The following is a 20,827-nucleotide window of genomic DNA, read 5'->3' on the forward strand; positions in this document are numbered from 1 at the left end:
TTACATTATAAAATTATTCAGGATGTTCTGCAATTCATTGAAACAATCACCACTTGTTTTTATGTCTTTGACAACCTACTTTAAAACTCACAGTGAAACAGAACAATTCTTCTATAAATATCATGATTATTCTGCTGAGTAATTGTTTTACCATAATGCACATGTTCAGATTTGTCACAAGCAAATGACTGCAGGAAGGAAATTAGAGAGCATAATGGAAGGGAAACAATCAAATAATGCACACATGATATGATGGGCTATTTTTGTTGACCGTTCCAACAGCTATATAGCAAAAAGTCTTTTTCCTTCCCCACTGTAAAGGTCAAAGTGACTTTACTTTGCAAGAGATGAACACACATTAACAACCATAGATAAAATTGGGAATCATAGTAGATTTAAAAAAAACATTGAGAGAGAAATATTTGTTAACCTCTGCTTTATGAGTCTTCTGCTTTCTTCTCTGTTTTAGTGGCTGCTCACACAGTAACAGGAAATTGATTACGGGTTTGCCAAACAATGCATGTTCTTAAGAAAGTCAACATTTATATTCAGTACTCGTTCTTTTCTAGGAACAGCAATGTACACTCAAGCAAGGTTACAGTACATAGCATCAGTATTTTGTATAATTAATACATGATTTGAATGAAAATATCCTCATTTGCTAAAGTTGTTGTATCATTAAGCCTGATCCTTATTCCCACAGCGGTAATTTATGATTTATGTTGGACTTGGCCTAATGAATCAGCATAACAACTAAGGTTGTGACAAAAAACTCACGAGGTCAGAAGATTGCAACTGCTGAGAAAAGAACAGGTGTTACATGCTGCACATTTTATTTCCACCTATCCATTTGTTTTAACTGCTTTCCAACCAGTCTTTACTACCTGGTGACAGGCAGAGGATACCCTGGACAGGCCACAAGACAGGGTCTAACATGCACAGACATGCACAGACAAATAACAAAAAGCCATCAATATACGGAGATTCAGTGCTTACAAGCTCCACACAAAATAGCCTCAAAGCAGGTTTATATCGAGAACATCTTAGCTGTTAGGCAACAGTTTGAGCTTTATTGTTTGGTGAATTAATGTTACAGTGTGTAAAATATCACCTCCAGATGTCAGTAGATTGCACACTGCGGTCAGCTGGATTCTGTTTTCAAAATTCAAGTGCTTAATTCTAACTATAGTGATCAGTGTAGTAGGGGTGCAACGATACACAAAATTCACGGTTCGGTTTGGTTCAATACTTTGGTGTCACGGTTCGATATTTTTTCGATACAAAAAGATGTTCATGCCTTTTTAATTTGTCATTTATTAAAATTATAAATATATATTTTAACTCAAAAGTACAGTTTTTAAATTTAATGTTGCTGAAACAAAAGTAATTAAAAAAATAAATATATCTCAGGGCTCTCAAAATTTCAAAATCCCTGGTAGCCCTTCGGGCAGGGACTCTTCAGTTTTTGGTAGCCCAAAATAAATGTAAGTAGCCTGAATAAAAAAGAGAGCAATTTTTTTGATTGATGTTTTGTTTCCTTTACAATATTATACATTAAAGTATAATATTGTAAAGGAAACAAAACATTAATCAAAAAATTGTTGAAAAACAAATTACAACATTGTATAAAAATTACAATCATCAACTCAAATACTTGGTTCTAACTGAACAGAAATTTCTATGAACTTGTAAGAACTGTGTAGGACATGAATCAGTCTGTGTCAGATCCTGAATTTGAAATTTCCGCTGAAGTCACGAGTAAGAGGCAAGTGGAACCAAGATCTAGGCCATTTGCTTTTTGAAGTTTGCAAAGACTGCTAAATTTTGCCAGTGGTAGTTCACTCTTTGCAACATAGTACGCTGTTCTAAACAGATTTTTCAGGTTTATTTTTAGTATGTTATTTTCAATTGGTGTTTGTTCTGGGAAAGATATTGCAGACTGAGCAATAATGCATTTCTTGCATTTCTCATGGGTTCTAATGGGGGCCTTTCTTAAAATGACTGGTCCCAGTAACAAAGGCGCTTGTCGACTCATAAATCGACCAACCAACAACACACCCGGCAGAACATTATGTTATTTACACGGGTGCACACAAGTGGTCCGCATGTGCGCATTCGCTGTCAAAATAAAAGACGCGCACCAGATAAGAAGTTGCAACGCGCGTTTGCGTCCATATAAAAAGCACTGTTTTTGTCCGCTAGAGTGGGATTTTCACGGCACATTCCGCACCACATCTCTGTGCGTTCATCATTTGTTTGAAGCCAGCTCACCTCCTGCAACCACTTTTCCGAGAATACGTGCTTCTTTTGTGGTTCGGACTCCTGACATTTCTTTGGAGGTGGAGGAACACCAAAGTAATTGCTTAAAGGAGCTTCTTCGACATCTTTAAGAGTTTTAAACAAATGTCTGTTCTCCTCCAGAAAATCTTATGTATGCAAACACGCGTTGCAACTTCATATCTTGTGCGCGTTTTTTTTTTTTTTTGACAGCGAATGCGCACCTGCGACCACTTATGTGCAGCCCCGGTTATATAGCTCGTCATATTGCAGCCACAGAAATTCTTTTGTCCATGAAACCATAAAGCTGCACTTTCTTTTTGCCTTATAGTCTGATTTGTCATAACTTTTCCGTTTTGTGGTAAGCTTTTCTTTGGCTGTCACTTCTTCACCCTGACCTGTCTTATTTGGCTCAGCAGAACTAAAATATATATCCTGCTGCTTTTACACACACACACACACACACACACACACACACACACACACACACACACAACGGTCAGCGATTCTCTGCGCGATCAACCTCTCATATGTTTAAGCTTGCTGCGGGAGATTTCAGTTGTCATGTTTGTATAGTAAGCTAACGATTGATAAGACGATGTCAGAGGAATTGGTGCGCAAATTATCATCACTCACCAATCAGTGCTGTCGCTCTCTATACACAGTTTGCGCGATTGCAAAGTGAAACAAGTGAAAGCAAAAAACAAGCGCAAATTCAAAAGCGATTTCAATATGTCACATATTGACAGTGGCTCACCGATGCCAATGACATAATTACCCAGCTACATTTCCGAAAGTATGCAAAAGCATTGACATAAATTTTTCTTCCTACAATAGCCCGACGGGCAGGGCAGAGATAGATTTTGGTAGCCCGACTGGAAAAATCGCTAGCATATTGTAGCGGGTCAGGGCTGTTTGGGGTTCTGTTTGTACAGTTATGTTTTGTTTATGTTGCCATAGTGACGGGTGACGCCCTCTCGCTGCGACGGTGTGTCCTTCCGGGGTTAGAGGGCGCCCTGTGTGTTGTTGTTGTTGCTGTGCGGTTGCCGCGCTGAGCAGTTAGCTAGTGGCAGTGCTCTTCTGCAGATGTCAATAAACGGCTGTGCTCCCTGGCTAGCTCACGGGAAGCAAGACCAAACGACACCTCCGTCTCCTCCTTGTCTGAGCTCGCCACATTGGTGTCAGAAGTGGGATGATGGTGGCACCCCATGTTCTGACCCGAGTGACTTTTCCTCACGACCGGCGCGCCAAAAGAAGGCACCTGGACATTTGCAAAGTGAAAGCAAAAAACAAGCGCAAATTCAAAAGCGATTTCAATATGTCACATATTGACAGTGGTTCACCGATGCCAATGACATAATTACCCAGCTACAATTCCGAAAGAATGCAAAAGCATTGACATATATTTTTCCTTCCTACAATAGCCCGACGGGCAGGGCAGAGATAGATTTTGGTAGCCCGACTGGAAAAATCGCTAGCCCCGGGACGTCGGGCTAGCGATTTTGCGAGCCCTGTATCTGATTGAGGAATCACTCATCTTTGGAAGAGAGTTTATTACAGAGAAATGGCTCTTTCCAAAATAAAAGCTATACTATACGCTTCTTCTGGGCTATATTCTCAGCAGCATATTGTAGCGGGTCAGGGCTGTTCGGGTTCTGTTTGTACAGTTATGTTTTGTTCATGTTGCCATAGTGACGGGTGATGCCCTCTCGCTGCGACGGTGTGTCCTTCCGGGGTCAGAGGGCGCCCTGTGTGTTGTTGTTGTTGCTGTGCGGTTGCCGCGCTGAGCAGTTAGCTAGCGGCAGTGTTCTTCTGCAGATGTCAATAAACGGCTGTGCTCCCTGGCTAGCTCACGGGAAGCAAGACCAAACGACACCTCCGTCTCCTCCTTGTCTGAGCTCGCCACATTGGTGTCAGAAGTGGGATGATGGTGGCACCCCATGTTCTGACCCGAGTGACTTTTCCCCCGCCAGTCGTGACCGACCGGTGCGCCAAAAGAAGGCACCTGGACATTTGCAGGACTTTGTGTGGGGTAGTGGGGTCGTCGGGGACGACTGACCCCTTAGGTGGGGGCTATGTAGCGGGTCAGGGCTGTTCGGGGTTCTGTTTGTACAGTTCTGTTTTGTTTATGTTGCCATAGTGACGGGTGACGCCCTCTCGCTGCCACGGTCTGTCCTTCTGGGGTCAGGGGGCGCCCTGTGTGTTGTTGTTGTTGTTGTTACTGCTGTGCGGTTGCCGCGCTGAGCAGTTAGCTACCGGCAGTGTTCTTCTGCAGATGTCAATAAACGGCTGTGCTCCCTGGCTAGCTCACGGGAAGCAAGACCAAACGACACCTCCGTCTCCTCCTTGTCTGAGCTCGCCACAATATTAAACATATCAGGTCCCCATAAGGAGAATCATGTGCTAACGGCTGTCTAAATGACTCGGGTAAAGTTAGTAGCATGCATGCTTGTTGTTTTTGTCTGCTTCCACTTGTCTTTGCACTAGAATGATGTCGGTGTACATGTGCAGTCATATTCGTTGTGTTCCCACTAGTGCTGTCAGCGTTAATCTCGTTGAAATGACGTTAACGCCACAACACGGTAAATCTTCGTTAACGAGCTACCCCTGATCGCCCTGTGCGTGGGGCTAGACGGCCAACACGTTAACGAGCTAACTGCGCTAACACACTAGTTCCCACCCATGTAATTGAGCATTGCGTGGCACATCCAACATACTGTTTTACTTTAGTCCATGACGCGCTTACCTTCAGGGTCATACGTCACATGAAAACCAAAATAATTCCAAACGCCAGTTCTGAATGAGGGTGGGGGAGGTTCAATTTGCCATGTTGCAAGGAGAGCTTAACTTCTGTCTCGCTAGTTTGCCCTGCGCTCTTCCTTCTGACGATGCTGTCTGTGTTGAACGCTCAGTGGATCTGCGCTCGACAGTGCAGCAAATAAAATAGTTTAATATAAGAAAAAATATCCATCAACTAACAAAAAATACACAATTGGGTTGCATCCTGCTTGCACTTAGGTGAAGCTGCTGACTAACAAGGCCCTGCAGGCTGGTTAGCAGCAATAGATGACAGAAGCATGCAGTTCAATTGTGTATTTTTTGTTAGTTGATGGATATTTTTTCTTCATTTTAATTTACCCATCAAGTTTAATTTCCTTGATATACTTCTACTCACCATTCTGTAGGACTGCTTTCCGTGTTAAAGAAATCTCCAGCTCAAAATAGGCAGTGTTGGGAAGGTTACTTTTAAAATGTATTCCGTTACAGAATACAGAATACATGCCCCAAAATGTATTCTCGTATTCCGTTACGTTACTCAATGAGAGTAACGTATTCTGAATACTTTGGATTACTTAATATATTATCGTGCTTTTTACAACAACGTGAATGTACTATTGCTGTGTGATTTATTACTATTACTGAAGGTCCGCGACTCCGAACTGTAGTAAAGGGACCTCTGACTAATACGGCGGGGTCCCTGTCGGCTGGTAGCCGAAAAATAGCTTTACTTTGTTGTGTGGGTCAATTTTTCTTGCGAGAGACAGAGAGAGGCGTTGAAAGACTGCTCCAACGGAACTTATTGTTTTCGGAGGAAAACACGAACACGGTGTACAGTCGAGTCTTAATAGCTTACTTACAACTGGGCTCGTCAGGCACTCTTCTTGGCTGCAGTGGTTATTATTATATTTACATGCTTCCAGCTCCCGTTTTTCCTCGACGACAACTCGTACCTTTCCACTCGCCTTTTTCTCCCTCCTCGCGCTCACAGACACATAACGTGTATGGCAGTCCATTCTCCCTGCAGCACGGACTACACTGCCCATGATGCTACATTCTTTAGAGCTATGCTTGTAGCATTCTGCCTGTTAGCTTAGCACAACAACAACAACGAAAAGGCGCTCTCTCACCCAGGAAACACACAGTCGCAGAAAGAGAGAGGGAGCGTCGCCCTGTAACCATGGCAACCGTAACGCTGCCGCCTGGAACGAAAGAACGTAGCTGTCAAACAAAACCCAAACAGTCCTGACCCGCGACAAAATGAAACAGGAAAGTACCGCAGTGTAATCCATTTATTTCAACAAAGTAACTGTATTCTGAATACCACCTTTTTAAACGGTAACTGTAACGGAATACAGTTACTCATATTTTGTATTCTAAATACGTAACGGCGGTACATGTATTCCGTTACTCCCCAACACTGAAAATAGGTCATTTGTAATAGTAGAGAAAGGTGTTTTTCTCCAATTAGACCAACTGGACACTGAGATAAAGACTGGACTAAGGTTAAGCACATGACTGATGACTGTTCTGTTTTAAGTTTTCTTTCTTATAACACAGATTGGATCATACTGAGTTTTCCTCACTTATGATCCAGTCTTCTTCACTTCATCTCACCAGTGAGTCTGAGCTCACACAGCCTAGGCGGAGTAGTCGAACGCAGATTCACTGAGCGCTCAACACAGACAGCATCGTCAGAAGGAAAGTTGATAAAATAAATTACAAATTTTGTATTGTTCGATACATGTATGTACCGAACCGAAAGCACTGTATCGAACGGTTCAATATCGATACGAGTATCGTTGCACCCCTACAGTGTAGGACAACCTCTGGCCTATTTTCATCTACAGTGTAGGCTGCAAGTCCGCTCTTTACCTCAGTTGTCAATGTGCGTCTACATCTGTTCACTGTGGAGGAGGTTGTAAAGGTTTATGAAAGGGATGCGAGTCGATGAGTCAGTGAAGCTCACTTCTGACCGATGACAGCGATACAGAAGTGAGTTGTTGAAGATATCCTACAGCACTCGGTAAGTGCTGCTGTTTTGTTGCTGGTGTTAGCTGCTGTTAGGCAGCATTAGTGAAACAGCTCTGCTGATCCTCTGTCTTTGGCGTACTTCATATGTGGCCAGTCTATAGCCATATACATAAAATGACATCAGCACTAAGTAAATTTTGAAAAAGCTACTTTTTTTTATTTTTTATGTGTGACTACGAAAGGCCTACATGTTTCTAAAGAACAGCAAGATATGTTTCATCCAGTTTCAGTCCAAAACAATTGCTGTATGAGCTCTAATTGCTAAAACCCCTCAAAAAGAACCTGATAGTGTCTTCTGCTCAATGTAATCAGACAATAATTTTGCTCTAAACACAAGGCCACTACTCCTGATAAGATAAGCTTTATTAGTCTCACGTGTGGGAAATTTGTTTTGTTACAACAGTGGACAGTGCAAAGTTGTATAGAAAAATTAGAGAAAAACACTGGATATAAGATATCAATAAGATACTGTACACCTAATCTAAATATATAAGGCTTAAGTAATGCAATTAGTTACACTTTACAGCATCCGGCTGCTAAATGCACTTTAGACATACCAATATAAAATAATTTTGATAGTCTGTGAGAGTCCACAGTTCTCTAAGAAGAACTGAGGTGCTGACACTACATAGCCCTGAGCCAGGGGGGAGAGAGGGGGAGAAAAGGAGGAGTTCTCGCTTGGTCAGCAGCCTGCAGAGGATCAGAGCAGAGGATAGCAGTAATTTCAGTGCTGTTCTTCAGACAGGGGAGTCCTTTCCCCAAGCAGTCGCAAAAACAGGCTGACAGCTACTGTGCACACAAAGGACCTGACAGCCCACAATTAACCTTGATGTTAAACCACTGCCACGTCAATTGTCCCTAAACCAATATACTATAATAATGTCATTTTAGTTACTTTATCTGGCTGTTACTGAATCCAGCACACCTTGAATTATCTGTACAGATCTTAAACATCTGTGTCTATGATCATGTGACACAGACATGAAATATTTCCACACACTCTGGCTGTTTTTTTCCCCACGGTGCAGCTGCATGTTCCATACACCTGTTTTTATTTTCCTGAACTTCCATATCTGTGTCATAGACCCGCATACTTGATTGGTTTTTAGAGATTTAGCGGTGTATTGGATTTTAGAAATGTAGAAATTTAGCAGGGTGTAGACACATTCATATTTCAAATGCTACTCTTTTTTTGTCTTCGAGCCACAAAATGTGTCTTAGGTCCATCAAGGGATTCAAGTCTTAACTGCACTTCGTTACAGTGCTCTGGATTTGTCTTTGATGCATTTATCGCGCACATAGCAGATGGATAGTTGGATTTAGGCAACACTGACATTGACCTTTGGTTGAGTGGCATTTTAAGGGAATTCTATTCCAGTGAAAAATGCTCTCACAAAAGAGGATCGTGGGTGTACCATCATGTCTTTGAGAGATCTTTCAGAAACTGAACATGGAAATGTCTTCAAAAGCAGAACAAAAATAAATACCACTATACAGTACATTAGACTGTAGTAAAGCAATTACAGCTGGCATTAATATTATTATAACGGTGCTATTCAGAAGACTTTGACTGCATAAGAAACTTAAGTATTTGATTTCTTTTGAGTATATCAATACACAGTTCCCACAAACACACTGTTTCTGGCAGAGGAAGCTTGGAGGCACTACCAGTAAGTCTACAATGGTGCAAAGAGAAACTGGGCAGGTTACAGCATGGTCACTATTCACTCAGTAGGTAAAGTGGTCGCCCCATGATCGGAAGGTCGGCGGTTCGAATCCACTTAACGGCTACCCTGAGGTACCCCTGAGCAAGGTACCGTCCCTACACACTGCTCCCCGGGCGCCTGCTTAGTGGGCTGCCCACTGCTTCACAGAGTGAATGGGTCAAATGCAGAGAAAAACAAGTAATTTCCCCATGGGGATCAATAAAGTATCCATTATTATTATTATTATTATTATTATTATTATTATTATCAAACCATTGTAACTCAACACAGACAACCAGGCGATAACCTGTCTGAAGCAGCCGTTTGCACTGTAAAAACAGAGCAAAATAAACTGACTTAAAAAAAAACGCAGCAAATCAGCTCCTGCAATGAAAACGCAATACCTAACTGTATTCACTCTTTGGGGACAAAGGGGCATAAGTTGAGCTGTGCTTCTCTTTTAATGGGATATATCAAATGACCTTCAGCGCTGATCATTAGTTTGATTCAAGTAAAGTAGATCATGTTTCTCTTCAAAACCAAAGCATTGATGGTTTTTTTTTTTTTAACTGAAAAAACCCTTAGTATGTGCTGTCAACAGCGCTGAACACAACCCTGTTCACTGGCACTTTACCAGTACAACTGATTCCTCAATGAGTAATTTATACGATATGAACAGGAGCAAACAATTTAATTTCTTTGTTCAAATATTTAGATAAGTGCTCACTGCTAGATTAAATGTCAACAAAGTGGCCTGAACTCAAAAAACACACACACAAATTAAGTGGAAAATAGCAATTACTCTTTGATTTACAAATAATTTATGTGAAAAAAAATTCACAGAAAGTAAGAGGATGCCACTTTATGTCACTAACACAATTTGGAATAGTGTACTGCGTTAGGGCTGTTCGATATACCGATATGTATTGGATGACGATATAAAAACGTCTGTTTCATTTTATGCTATCATTTGTTTCGTGGTGTCGCAAAATAAACTGTTTACGGCAATATGTTTTCATCCTTTTGATGGTCGCTGTAGTGGCTATATTAATTTCGTCTTTCTCTCTTTCTCTTATATTTAATATAACCACACTACTGACGGACAAGAGCCTGTTTTATGCGCTGTCGTTAGCAACAACGACGGTAACACTGTTGCGTGTCCGGTTGTTTATGTTCCACATAAACCTTTCACAATAAAGCTCAAGATCCTGTTAAAACTTTTCAAAATAAACTGAATCACTTAAAGAGCAGATTATTACGGATGAGAAGTAAAAAAAAAAAACCCGCCAGGTGCTAAAAAAATAAACCTTAGACTCAAACGTTAGAACAAGCTTTTCCCCGCAGCACGCCGTGTAATAAATACAAAGAAAACAGCGGCTGTTACAACTTATTTCTAAAAATGTATAGTTTCATGCATCGGTTAAAACACTCGACTCCAGGTACACGACGCGCAGCTGGAAACACTTCACGCAAGTCGACGTGCACGAGATTCACAGAATTAACAGAAAATGTTACATTTTTGTGATTTATATCGTTATCGGACGATAGATGTCTTATATCAGGATATGAGATTTTGCACAGCCCTATACTGTGTGCATTGCAGCGAAGGTAAACCTGTTGTCTAGTACTTCAAACTGGCATTTTAATTTGACATGCTGATGAGAAGTGCCACAGGCTGTGCGACTGCCACTGACCTAAACTACATCATGGCGGCATCTACTGACTTACTTTTTGAGTCTGTTGATTTATCCCGGCACAGCCACACCAGTTTAAAGCACATTTATAGTGTATATAAATGTGTATATAATAGAAATTTGAATTATTAATGAATTGCTTGCTCGCTTTTCTGTGAGTTAAAAGCACCAAAATAAAACAATATTGCATTAAACCTCACGCACTAACAATTTAACAACTGAGTGACTTGTGGATGTGATCAGTCTAAATGCTAAATTTGAATTTGAATTTGCTATGCTGTAATGTCCAACCATTATTAATCAAGTGTGGAGTCAGTCTAATCTAATCCCACTACATTTCTTAATTGAAAGAGAGCTCAGCCTCACTTCATATCTGAAAGCAAATTAGAAATATGGTCAAGTGTTTGCCGATTAAAAATCCGCATTATATATAGCTTTAACAAATTGCCTGTCTGCCACATTCATCTGTATGGAAAAATTCGAGAAACTGTTCTTTCAGATTGCTGTAATAGCAGGGGTTTGGGAATGGTGGCCAGCTCATACATTTGTTCTATAGAAAGTAATCTAAACGCAAGCCAGCCCCTAAAGAGGCTGTGATCACAGTGACAGCAGCGAGAGAAAACACAGGACCAATCTATTTCCCTTGTAAACACAGAACACAAAGGCTGGGTCACACCGACAGCATGGGGTGTGTTTTAGTTTCCACCTCCTACACACTCGTGCATCCAATATAGTTCAACAATCACACTCTCCAATGACTCTCAGAACCCTTACTTCCCACCGTCCAACTGAACATTTCCTGGGGAATTCCAACCAGGAATATATTCTTGATGACAGAGCAACTACAACAGCTGAGAGGAAAATCACTTCTCTAATGAACAGCAGGAGGCCTTGTCTTTAGCATTTGCTTGTTCTCGATGTTTTGTGGCTCAAAATAGTTACTCGTAAATGCATGACCTTGTTATTGTTCTCACGGAGCAGTTTTAGTGTTACTTATTGCGCCCCAGAACGCAGAAATTGAACAAACACAGACTAAAAGTGTTTCATGAGAGAGTGTGGTGTATTTCATGAACACGTTTGAAACATGTAAATTAGCAAATTAGGCACTGAGCTGAAAGTGTGAACTACAGCTATGCTAGCAGAGATGTTGCTATAGCTTCCTATAATACAAAATCATTGCAGTAATGGCCTCCGAAGTAGTTGGCAATAAATGTGAAAAGCTACAATTTAAATAGTCCTTGGTTTTAATTGCCAGTGCTCAATAAAACTGAAATACTGAATATTATTTAATCTTAGAAGTGTTGAATCTCTATTTGTGTTCTGAGCTAAACTTTTCAAATCTCTTTTTGATGAAGCTTACAAACTCTGCTTTCATAACCTTGGGTCTTGTGAATAGCATCTAGTGTTTTGTTTGAAGCAGCAGTCAGTTGCCGCTGGCAGATGCATGCTGCATGTGAGCTTGTGACATTGGTGTTCCTGAGATCTAATTATATCTGTGTAATACTGTATTGTGGAGAAAGCGTACAGAACTCATTGTAGATGCTCAGGCAGGAGAAGGTCTCTTCTTTTAAACACAGGCAAGCCATGGGCTTATATTGTGAACAACAAGTGAAAAGAAAATCCTAAGAACTTGATCTGCAGATTGCAGATTTATGTAAGTTAGGAAGGTCTCTTCAAGCCATTTCTGAACAACTGCAGATTCCAAGGTATCCAAGTACAACCTTTTCAACTTTTCGTCTCCACTTTGCTAGAGTCTGGAAGAAGACCCAAACTTTCACCCTTGGATGAGAGGAAACTGGTTGGGGTGTTCAAGAACAACCCAGGAAATATAAAGGCTCTGGGTGCCCATGAACTAAAAGTGGCTGGACACCAAGATCACTGTCCACAGTGAAGTGAGTTTCACATCATTGACTGAGAGGGTATGAACCAAGACAGAAGTCTCTGCTACAAAACGGACACCTTCAAACTGACTAAAATATGCAGCTACCAACATGAACAAGCCAAGTTCCTTCTTGAAAAAGGTTTTATGGTCAGCTGAGACAAAGATTGAGATATTTGGCCATAATGACAAGAGGCACGGTAAAGTGAGGCTTTCAAATTTAAGAACACTGTATCAACTGTCAAGCATGATGGCGGTAACATCATGCTTTGGGGCTTTTTTGCTTCCAGTGGTACTGGTATATTGCAGTGGATGGAGTAATGAAGGAAGACTATCTTCAAATTCTTCAACTTCACCTCAAATCAATAGCTAGACTTGGACACAGCTGGGTGTTCCAACAGGACAATGATGCCAAACATGCACTGAAGCTGTTTTTTGGAATGGATAAAGCAGGCTAACAATAAGCTACTGGAATGGACTTCCCGAAGACTTTACCTCTACCCTGAAAATTTCTGGACTATGCTTGAAAGCCTGTTCAGTGCAAGGCACCCAAATCGCCTTCCCTCAAAGCAACAACTATACCAATGTCTCCACAATAAAAACTGATAATGTGTGGTGCCACACCTTATATTTGTTAAGTGTTGAGCCTGGAAATCAATGTATATATGAGATTTCTTAATAAAGCTTCAAATGTACTGACTCCAGCAGTTACATGTTTGCACTGAGGCGTCTTGCTCTTTTCATTAATTACATAATGGTGACATTATAAACTACATGAAATTTCCATAAACTTGCTTTTCTGTAATTCTACAGATCTGTCTAAATAAAGAGATCTTTATTCAATCTGTATATGCATTAACTTTTTTTGTTCTGTAATAAGATGTTCAAGATGTCTGACCTTATTATAGACAGCAAGATTATTATTTGACATTTTAAACTCTGGAAATCTTCGATGTTTGTCCTCATTGGTGCTGCTGAACCCAAACGCGCTTCAGCTTGAGATGGCTTGACATTCTCCTTCAGGATGTTTTTGTAGACAACAGAATTCATGGTTCCATTTACCACAGCAAGTCTTCCAGGTCCTGATGCAGTAAAACAGCACCAGACTATCAAACTAACACAAAAATATTTTACTGTTAGTATGATGCTCCTTTTCTGAAATGTTGTGTTACTTTTATGCCGGATGTAATGGGACAAACACCTTCCAAAAAGTTCAACTTTTGTCTTGTCAGTCCACACAGTATTTTCCCCAAAGTCTTGGGGATCATCAAGATGTTTTCTGTCAAAACTGAGGCAAACTTTTTGCTCAGCAGGGGTTTTCATCTTAGAACAGGCCGTGTTTGCCCAGTCTATTTCTTATGGTGGCATCATGAACACTGACCTTAACTGAGGCAAGTGAGGCCTCCAGTTCTTTGGATGTTGTTCTGGGGTCTTTTGTGACCTCTTGGATGAGTCGCCGCTGTGCTCTTGGGCTAATTTTGGTCAGCCAGCCACTCAGGGTTTATCACTGTGCCATGTTATTGCCATTTGTGGATATTGTCTCTCACTGTGGTTTGCTGGAGTCCCACTGCTTTAGAAATCACTTTATAACCTTTTCTAGACTGAGAGATCTTCACTTTGTTTGAATTCAGCTATCTGTGGGATACACCACAGATAGCAGTTTCAAAATACCTTTATTTAGAAACTGCATTTTGTGTTTACTTATGTTTTCTTTCTTAAATATTTAAATTTGTTTGGTGATCTGAGACATTTAAGTGTGACAAACATAGAAAGAAATATGACATGGGGAAGGGGGCAAACACTTTTCCACACCACTGTATGTGGATGAGCTGCTGGAGACCAGCACTACAAGGACTAAAGACCACAGGATCATCTGCATACATCATATGGTTCGCTAAAAGACTATCAACCTTGCACCAAGTTTAACGGGTTCTCGGCTTCTTTGACAAGCCATCAACATAAAGATTTAAAAGAATTGGGGATAAAATTCCTTTTTGTCTAACTCTAATGCAAGATTAGAGAAAAATCCAATAAATTCAAACTTGTGCACCCAATTCTTGTTAAAGTCATTAAAGCTGTATGCTGTGCAGTTAACAGTTAAATGAAACCATTTAAAGCCCCAAATTACCATGAATATAAAGCTGTATATATGATGCTTACACTTTAAAGTAAGACCAAGCGATACAAAGTCAGGAAGGCACACAAAATACCTTGTAAAATGCAAGAGTGTTTTGCATTAGTGGTGCTTTAAACACACTACAGAGGTACTCCTACACCATTTCTTGCTGGAAATGTGTGGTTGGTGGAAGCTTTTATCCCACACTCTCTAGTGCCTTACTGTACCATTTGGGAGTGCATTTTAAGGATGGGTACTCCCAGTTGGAATCAAAGCTCTAGCATGCCAGTGATGCCTTTAAGCCATCCAGAATCTCAGCTGTCGACATCATGCTGAGACAGCTTGACCTTTCTAGTCACATCACTCAGGTAAAACATGTCACTCCACTGACTGAAACTCCCTGACGGCATCGGTATCCTTGAATTGACCATCAATATCCAGGATGCCTCTTGTGGTAAATGCACAGCTGCTGTATTATATACTTAAGAGGAAATGGACTTTAAAAACGACGACGACAACAACAACAACAACAACAACAACAACAACAACAACAACAACAACAACAACAAAAAACAGTTTTTCCATTACAGAGAAAAGAAGCTGTGCAAGTCTGCAGCTAACGTGGTTTGCTATATGAGTCAAACCAGTAAAAACACATATGATCCATGTTACTCAATGTAAAACCATCTCGGGGATTTACAGTTTGGCACCTTCAGCCCAGAGTCACTGTGCTGAAGCAGCATTGACAGCTGTATCTGTGAAACACCCACATAGCCCATAGCTCAAAAAAGCTCTCTTCACAGCGCATCTGTATGAGGCAGAAGGGCTTCTAATGGTTAAGGAGACGTGTCCTTCATTCAGAAGTTATGCGTCTTCCCTGTTGGCATCATGGAGAAAATAAGGTGAATGTTCACTCTGAGGATTGGTAAAGGTATCAGACGAGGGAAAAGCACTAATCTTTCTTCTAAGATGAATTAATGATCAGATTTTTAAAACTGAGGCAAAGCACAACAGTCCCTGCAAGCGTTAACAGTCTTAACATACTGACCAGTATTTTATTCTCCCTACATTTTCATTAACCTACAGTAAGTCATTCACCAGTGGCTACATCCCTGCATGCGCACTACACATCGTCAATGTCAGCTTTGATGTTGAGCCGATCCAGATAACATTCAGGTCAAGTCCAAGTTACTGTACAAAACATTTTTTTGCAGAGCAGCGAGGATGCTGGAGCTGAGCAGCATTAGTTACCTATTTAGCGTACTTCTAAGGACGAAACTGGGGAAGCCTAGATATTTAAAATGCAACACCAACGCCAAACAAGTGGGTCAATCAAATACTGTTACCTCTTATCTGTCAATGTCAAAAGCAATCAGTTATACAGTAGGCGAAGAAATGGGCTAGATTTACCAGTCTTATTTTAACGCGCAAACGAATCGACAGATGTCAGGTCCAAAGAAGAGCAAAAGGAAATACCAGAGTGGAAAACATCACACTAATCAAGTGAAAAGGTCGTCTGCAGACTGCTCATGTGAAATGTTGCCAGCGCTTCTGCTGAGCCAACATCGAGCGGTCCGCCTCCCTGTAGTGAGATCATTTGGGAGGAACAGCACCTTGAAGAATAACGCCAGGATTTAAAAAGAAACTGGATAGAATCTCTTAAAAGGCAAAATCCTACCTGATGTCCCTCACTCGTCAGTGCATGCGAGCTGACTTGAATGTAGGCGAAGCGACACACACCGCAAGCGGGTCAGCTCAGCCTGACTGCCTCCCTCCTCCACGGCATCAAGCCCCTCCTCGTTTATCGTACAGTGGAGAAGGATGAGGGGGGGAGAAGAAAAAAAAGACCACAAATCTGTGCGCCGCAAAAAGGAAGCGGCGTCACACTCACGCACAGTGTCAGATAATATGTATCCCGATGAAGACAGATTTACAACCTTACCAGTGCGATGAGCAGATAAAATTAACCTGGCAATCATGCACAGGGATAGACGCACGGAAGATCTGGGAGACTGACCTCTCTTATTTTGAAAATGCTTTAATTTGTGCAGTGTAGAGCACCTGCCAAAAGCGTGTCTTCACACTAAGCGTTAATGGAAGCCTGGCATGGAGGTTTATGTTTAAAGTGGGGGCAACCTCCACAAGTCTTGCTATAACGTGCAGGAACGTACATCCCACACGACATTGAAAAAGAGTATCTGTCTGTTTTTTCGTGATTAATTACACTTACACTAACCCAATAATCAAGCAGTCAAATTAAGATAAGGCATTAAGATATATTTTAGCGACAAAATGAGAATATTATTTAATGTATCAATATGGCCAGCACCTCCCCTATCGGTGGGTGCACTATTGTTTTCTAAACATATACTACCCCCTAATGGAGATATGGAAGCATTTATGGTCAGGAAATACAAGGACATGCTCATCTCTGAGAAAATAAGGGATGGACTCGGACAGAGTGAAAAGTATTGTCGGTATTTTGCAAAATAGGTATGGATGATTGGTATTCCAAAAAGACTATTAAAATATCACAGCGGGACCGATTATCCTAGTCTACAAAGCCCAATCACAATGTGTTTGCTTTGTTTTTTCATTTTCTCACGCTATCCAATGTGAGCCTTCACTTCACAAAATAATACAATACTATAAAGGGTACAAGGTGTTCGAAAGGTACGTGTGAATTAGTGATGCGGCGTGAACATTTTGGCAAACATTTCTAAGTGGCGACTCTCGTTTAGGACACTTTCCAGGTACAGCGTTAGCTCTGACATCATCCTGTCATTTATTGCCTGGTAACACGCAGTAACCAAGTTACTCCACTTGAACTTTGTCGTGTTCAGAGTGGAGTTTTTTTCCACTTGGGTCTTTTCAGTATGAAGATGGTCAAACTGCCTTTGATGTAGTAGTACCAGGTAATTTAAAAAAAAAAGGGTAGAGAAAACTGATGTAGGTTTTCTTCTGCAGTTTTTGAGTTTAACTAATAGTTAAAGCTAACTTTTGTTGTGCTGTCCAAGAAAAATTAAATCTAGGTGTCAAACTGTCTCACCACAAGAGGGAAGCATTGACATAACATTGCATTGATATGTGAAGATCTAAAGAGCAATGTTCAGTATACCAATAAATGTTATCATTGGCCTTTGTTTAATTATGATATTGATATTTCAAAAGCCAGATTTGTAATAGGACCTTCTTCAGTATATCAAACGTCATCTTTTATAGATAAATACTCTGTATATCTATAACATATTGATATAAATACAGTAGATCTGTATATAAAAGAATCAGGTTATGGGATTTTTTTATTTTTGGGGTCTCGAGTTCTCCAGATTGTATCTTTTTAACCAAGAAAAGTAATGTAAAGATAGAAGTTAGGTGGAAAAAAATCTATTTTCCTGAGAGATTCTAAAGATCCTGTATTTTAATGCCATCGAAAATATTGTTGCAATTCTTGCAATCATTTTAAGAGTTACAGCAAGCACATTTAGCACATTCTTAATTTTTCCAATTTCACAGATGATTTCCTTCATAAAACTCCAGTCCCGTAGTGCGGAAAGCTATCTTTCTCTCAAATTTCAAATAAACATTCAAAGTACTCTCAAGACAGAAAATGTACTCGGCTCATTTATAAGGACATGTGTGTAATGAAGCAAACTGCATCAGGAATATTGGTGATGCAGTGATATGGCAGTAAATTACTTTTGCATCATTACATCACCAATATGCTCGATGCATATTGCCACATTACATAAAAGTATGACATTGATAAGAGTGCAAATATAAACAACCTCACCTGGTTCAAACAACAGAAATTTCCACCTTTATTTCATTAAAACACTCATCGGCATTATATTAAAAACCAGGTTGCTTATTTTTCTTAAACTCTTTAAACCAAACGATGTCTCCTAAAGTTAATACGCAAGGCAGTTTTGTGTCCTGAACTTTTGACAATGCAATTTAGACATCAATGGCAAGAGTTATTATTTAATTGTGTTCAGAACTCTTATCAAACAGATCACCTTTTTTATGTTCTTAGAACAAGGTAAAGCCCACATTCTAATTTAATTTCCATGGAAAAACAAACATCTGATTTAGAAGTCTGTTTAAAAACAGTTTGTTTAAAAACCAGCTGCTCACTTTCAAAGTACAGTAACACGCTTATCTTGCTAAACAGCACGGCAGCCACTACAGGCACACTGAGCTTTGTTGTGGTTCGGATATTTCCATGGGAACCAGCGGCTAAGGAGAGCAGGAGGATCCTGTTTGAGCTGGAGGCGTGTGTTAGATTTATTGGTTTCCTGCTACATTTAAACCGCCTGCGTCTCTCAAAGAGCCACAGATCTGCAGGACCTCCATCTGCTGTCAAGAGAGCCCTTACAACTTCTCTATCTTTCAGCACCTTACTGGAGCTTTTGTCCTTTTTTGGGATAATATTGTGGATTATCCATAGCCCCAGAATATAAGGTAAGAAAACCTTCCTGCCAAGTACTTGTTGGGGATATCCTGACTATTTGTGAATGCATTTGATTTCAAAACATAATTCAGCAACTCAAGTATTATTTTATTTTATTTTTTCACAGAGTTTTGGATTTCTACCAGAGGACCCATGTGGATGGTGGAGAGGATCCGCATGTCAGTGGAGAGAACTAGCCTGCCTACCTTGACAGCAGAACTCAGCTATAAACTTGGTGACATCATGCTGGGAGAAAAGGCTGACAAATCCAAACGGATTTCTCTTTGTCCTAATATCATCACCCCTGACAACATCCCAGAATTCTGCATTCCCCCAACGATCCTGTCCTTGCAGGAGAAGAACACGGAGCAAAGCCGAGCAGCTCGCATTATGAAGGTGCCTCCAGGTGAAGGACCCAGCCCTAAGACGGAGATGATGTTTCATGAGCCGTTCAACCAACACATTATTCAGGTAGAAAGTGTGGATGAGAGCCCCTACGATGGCTGCAGTGATGAAGAGAGCACCAATGCAGACCCTCAGAGCCAGGCTGCCTTATCGCTTCCACACTTAGCCAAAACCCAGACCAGCTATGGCTTTTGCACTTTACTAGAGAGCCCCCACACAAGAAGAAAGGAGTCAATTTTCCATTCTGATCCAGGCTCTTCTCCCCTGCTGCTGCCCAGAAGTCGATCCAGCATGTGTTCCAAACTCACCCCCTCCACCTCGCCCTCCTCCTCTCCTTCCTCCTTCAGCCTTAACAGCCTGACCTCCAGGCTTTCCCCAAGAGGCTACACCCTAAACTGGCAGACCACTCTAGACAGTGATACCACTTCCTCTACTGAATCCTCTCCTTTCAGCTCGCCGCTGCTGGCCAGGTGCCCTGCCAAGTCTTCCCTCTTCAAAGCGCTGAGCCATGAACTGCTGTTGTCAAGGAACATAAGGAAAGCAATGGTGTCTAGGAACAATTCCCTGTCCACAGATGAAGGCAGCTCCACCGACAACAGCCCCAATGTCATGAGGAGGGCATCAGAGGGGTTGGCTGAAGGGCTGCCCAGCAACTACAGCCTGGCACCACCCACCATTTTCCCCATGGACTTGATTCTGCATAGAGAGAGGGTCATGAAGGAAAAAATGGTGCCCATTGGAAAAGAGGGCAGTCTGAGACTCTCAGCAGAATACTGTCCAGATAACCGAAGACTGCGAGTTCGACTCATCAGTGCAGAGGGCCTTTATCCTCTGTCTGTAGACCCCAAGATTATCAACTGTAGTGTCAGCCTGTCTCTGATTCCCGGAAAAATCCAGAAGCAACGCAGCACTGTCATCAGAAAGAGCCGTAATCCGATCTTCAATGAGGATTTCTTCTTTGATGGTATCTCAGAGGAAGACCTCAGCCAGCGGTCCCTTCGCTTTAAAGTCGTGAACAAAATGTCCACTCTGAAAAGAGACTATCTGCTTGGTGATTGTGATTTGCCTCTTTCAAGCATTGTAACCTTATAAAGTGAAGTACTTTGGCAGTTTTTTTTTTATGTACTGAATTATTTATTTAAATTTTTGTATTATAAAAGAAGATTTTGTAATAATTAAATTATGGAAAAAGTTGACTTTATCTGTCTCGAGTACATTTTTTGAGTACGTTTTCAATTTTAAATTTAGGATGAGTTACACCATGATATTACAAACTGAGCCTGGGACAGAGACATTTTTATTTAATAAAAAAGTCCAAATCACCAAGAAAAAGTTAAAAACAAAACACGCATTTAAAAATATCCCTTTACAGCCTGTCAGTGATTAATTTGTTAATGTGGTTGTACCATCCGCTGGAGTGAGATGGCTCCCATCTCCATTTCTCCTAAGCCTTTTGTCCTCTTCCTGACCTTTTCTGTGATCAAA

At 40.9% G+C, this 20,827-nt stretch overlaps 2 protein-coding genes across 2 annotated transcripts in view; one reads left to right on the forward strand and one right to left on the reverse strand.

Annotated features, from left to right (window-relative positions):
* tln2b (talin 2b) overlaps positions 1-16,209 on the reverse strand; it is a 97,515-nt gene extending 81,306 nt beyond the window's left edge. The window contains exon 1 of the mRNA XM_085359228.1: positions 16,163-16,209. The gene's annotated coding sequence lies outside the window, so the exon portion shown is untranslated. The remainder of the gene's footprint in view (positions 1-16,162) is intronic.
* Positions 16,210-19,090: 2,881 nt separating this feature from the next.
* c2cd4a (C2 calcium dependent domain containing 4A) lies at positions 19,091-20,434 on the forward strand. The gene has a single exon (XM_085357435.1). The coding sequence runs from the start codon at positions 19,091-19,093 to the stop codon at positions 20,432-20,434; it is 1,344 nt and encodes a 447-aa protein (XP_085213561.1).
* The last annotated feature ends 393 nt before the right edge of the window (positions 20,435-20,827 follow it).

The sequence above is a fragment of the Diplotaxodon limnothrissa genome, linkage group LG7, assembly GCF_057381915.1.
Source record: "Diplotaxodon limnothrissa isolate DT_005_m linkage group LG7, D_limnothrissa_male_GT1.1, whole genome shotgun sequence".
Classification (NCBI taxonomy): Eukaryota; Metazoa; Chordata; class Actinopteri; order Cichliformes; family Cichlidae; genus Diplotaxodon; species Diplotaxodon limnothrissa.

What these genes read in the sequence shown, in the direction of transcription:
- c2cd4a (XM_085357435.1), top strand. Translation starts at nt 19,091, where the DNA reads ATGTGGATGGTGGAGAGGATCCGCATGTCAGTGGAGAGAACTAGCCTG.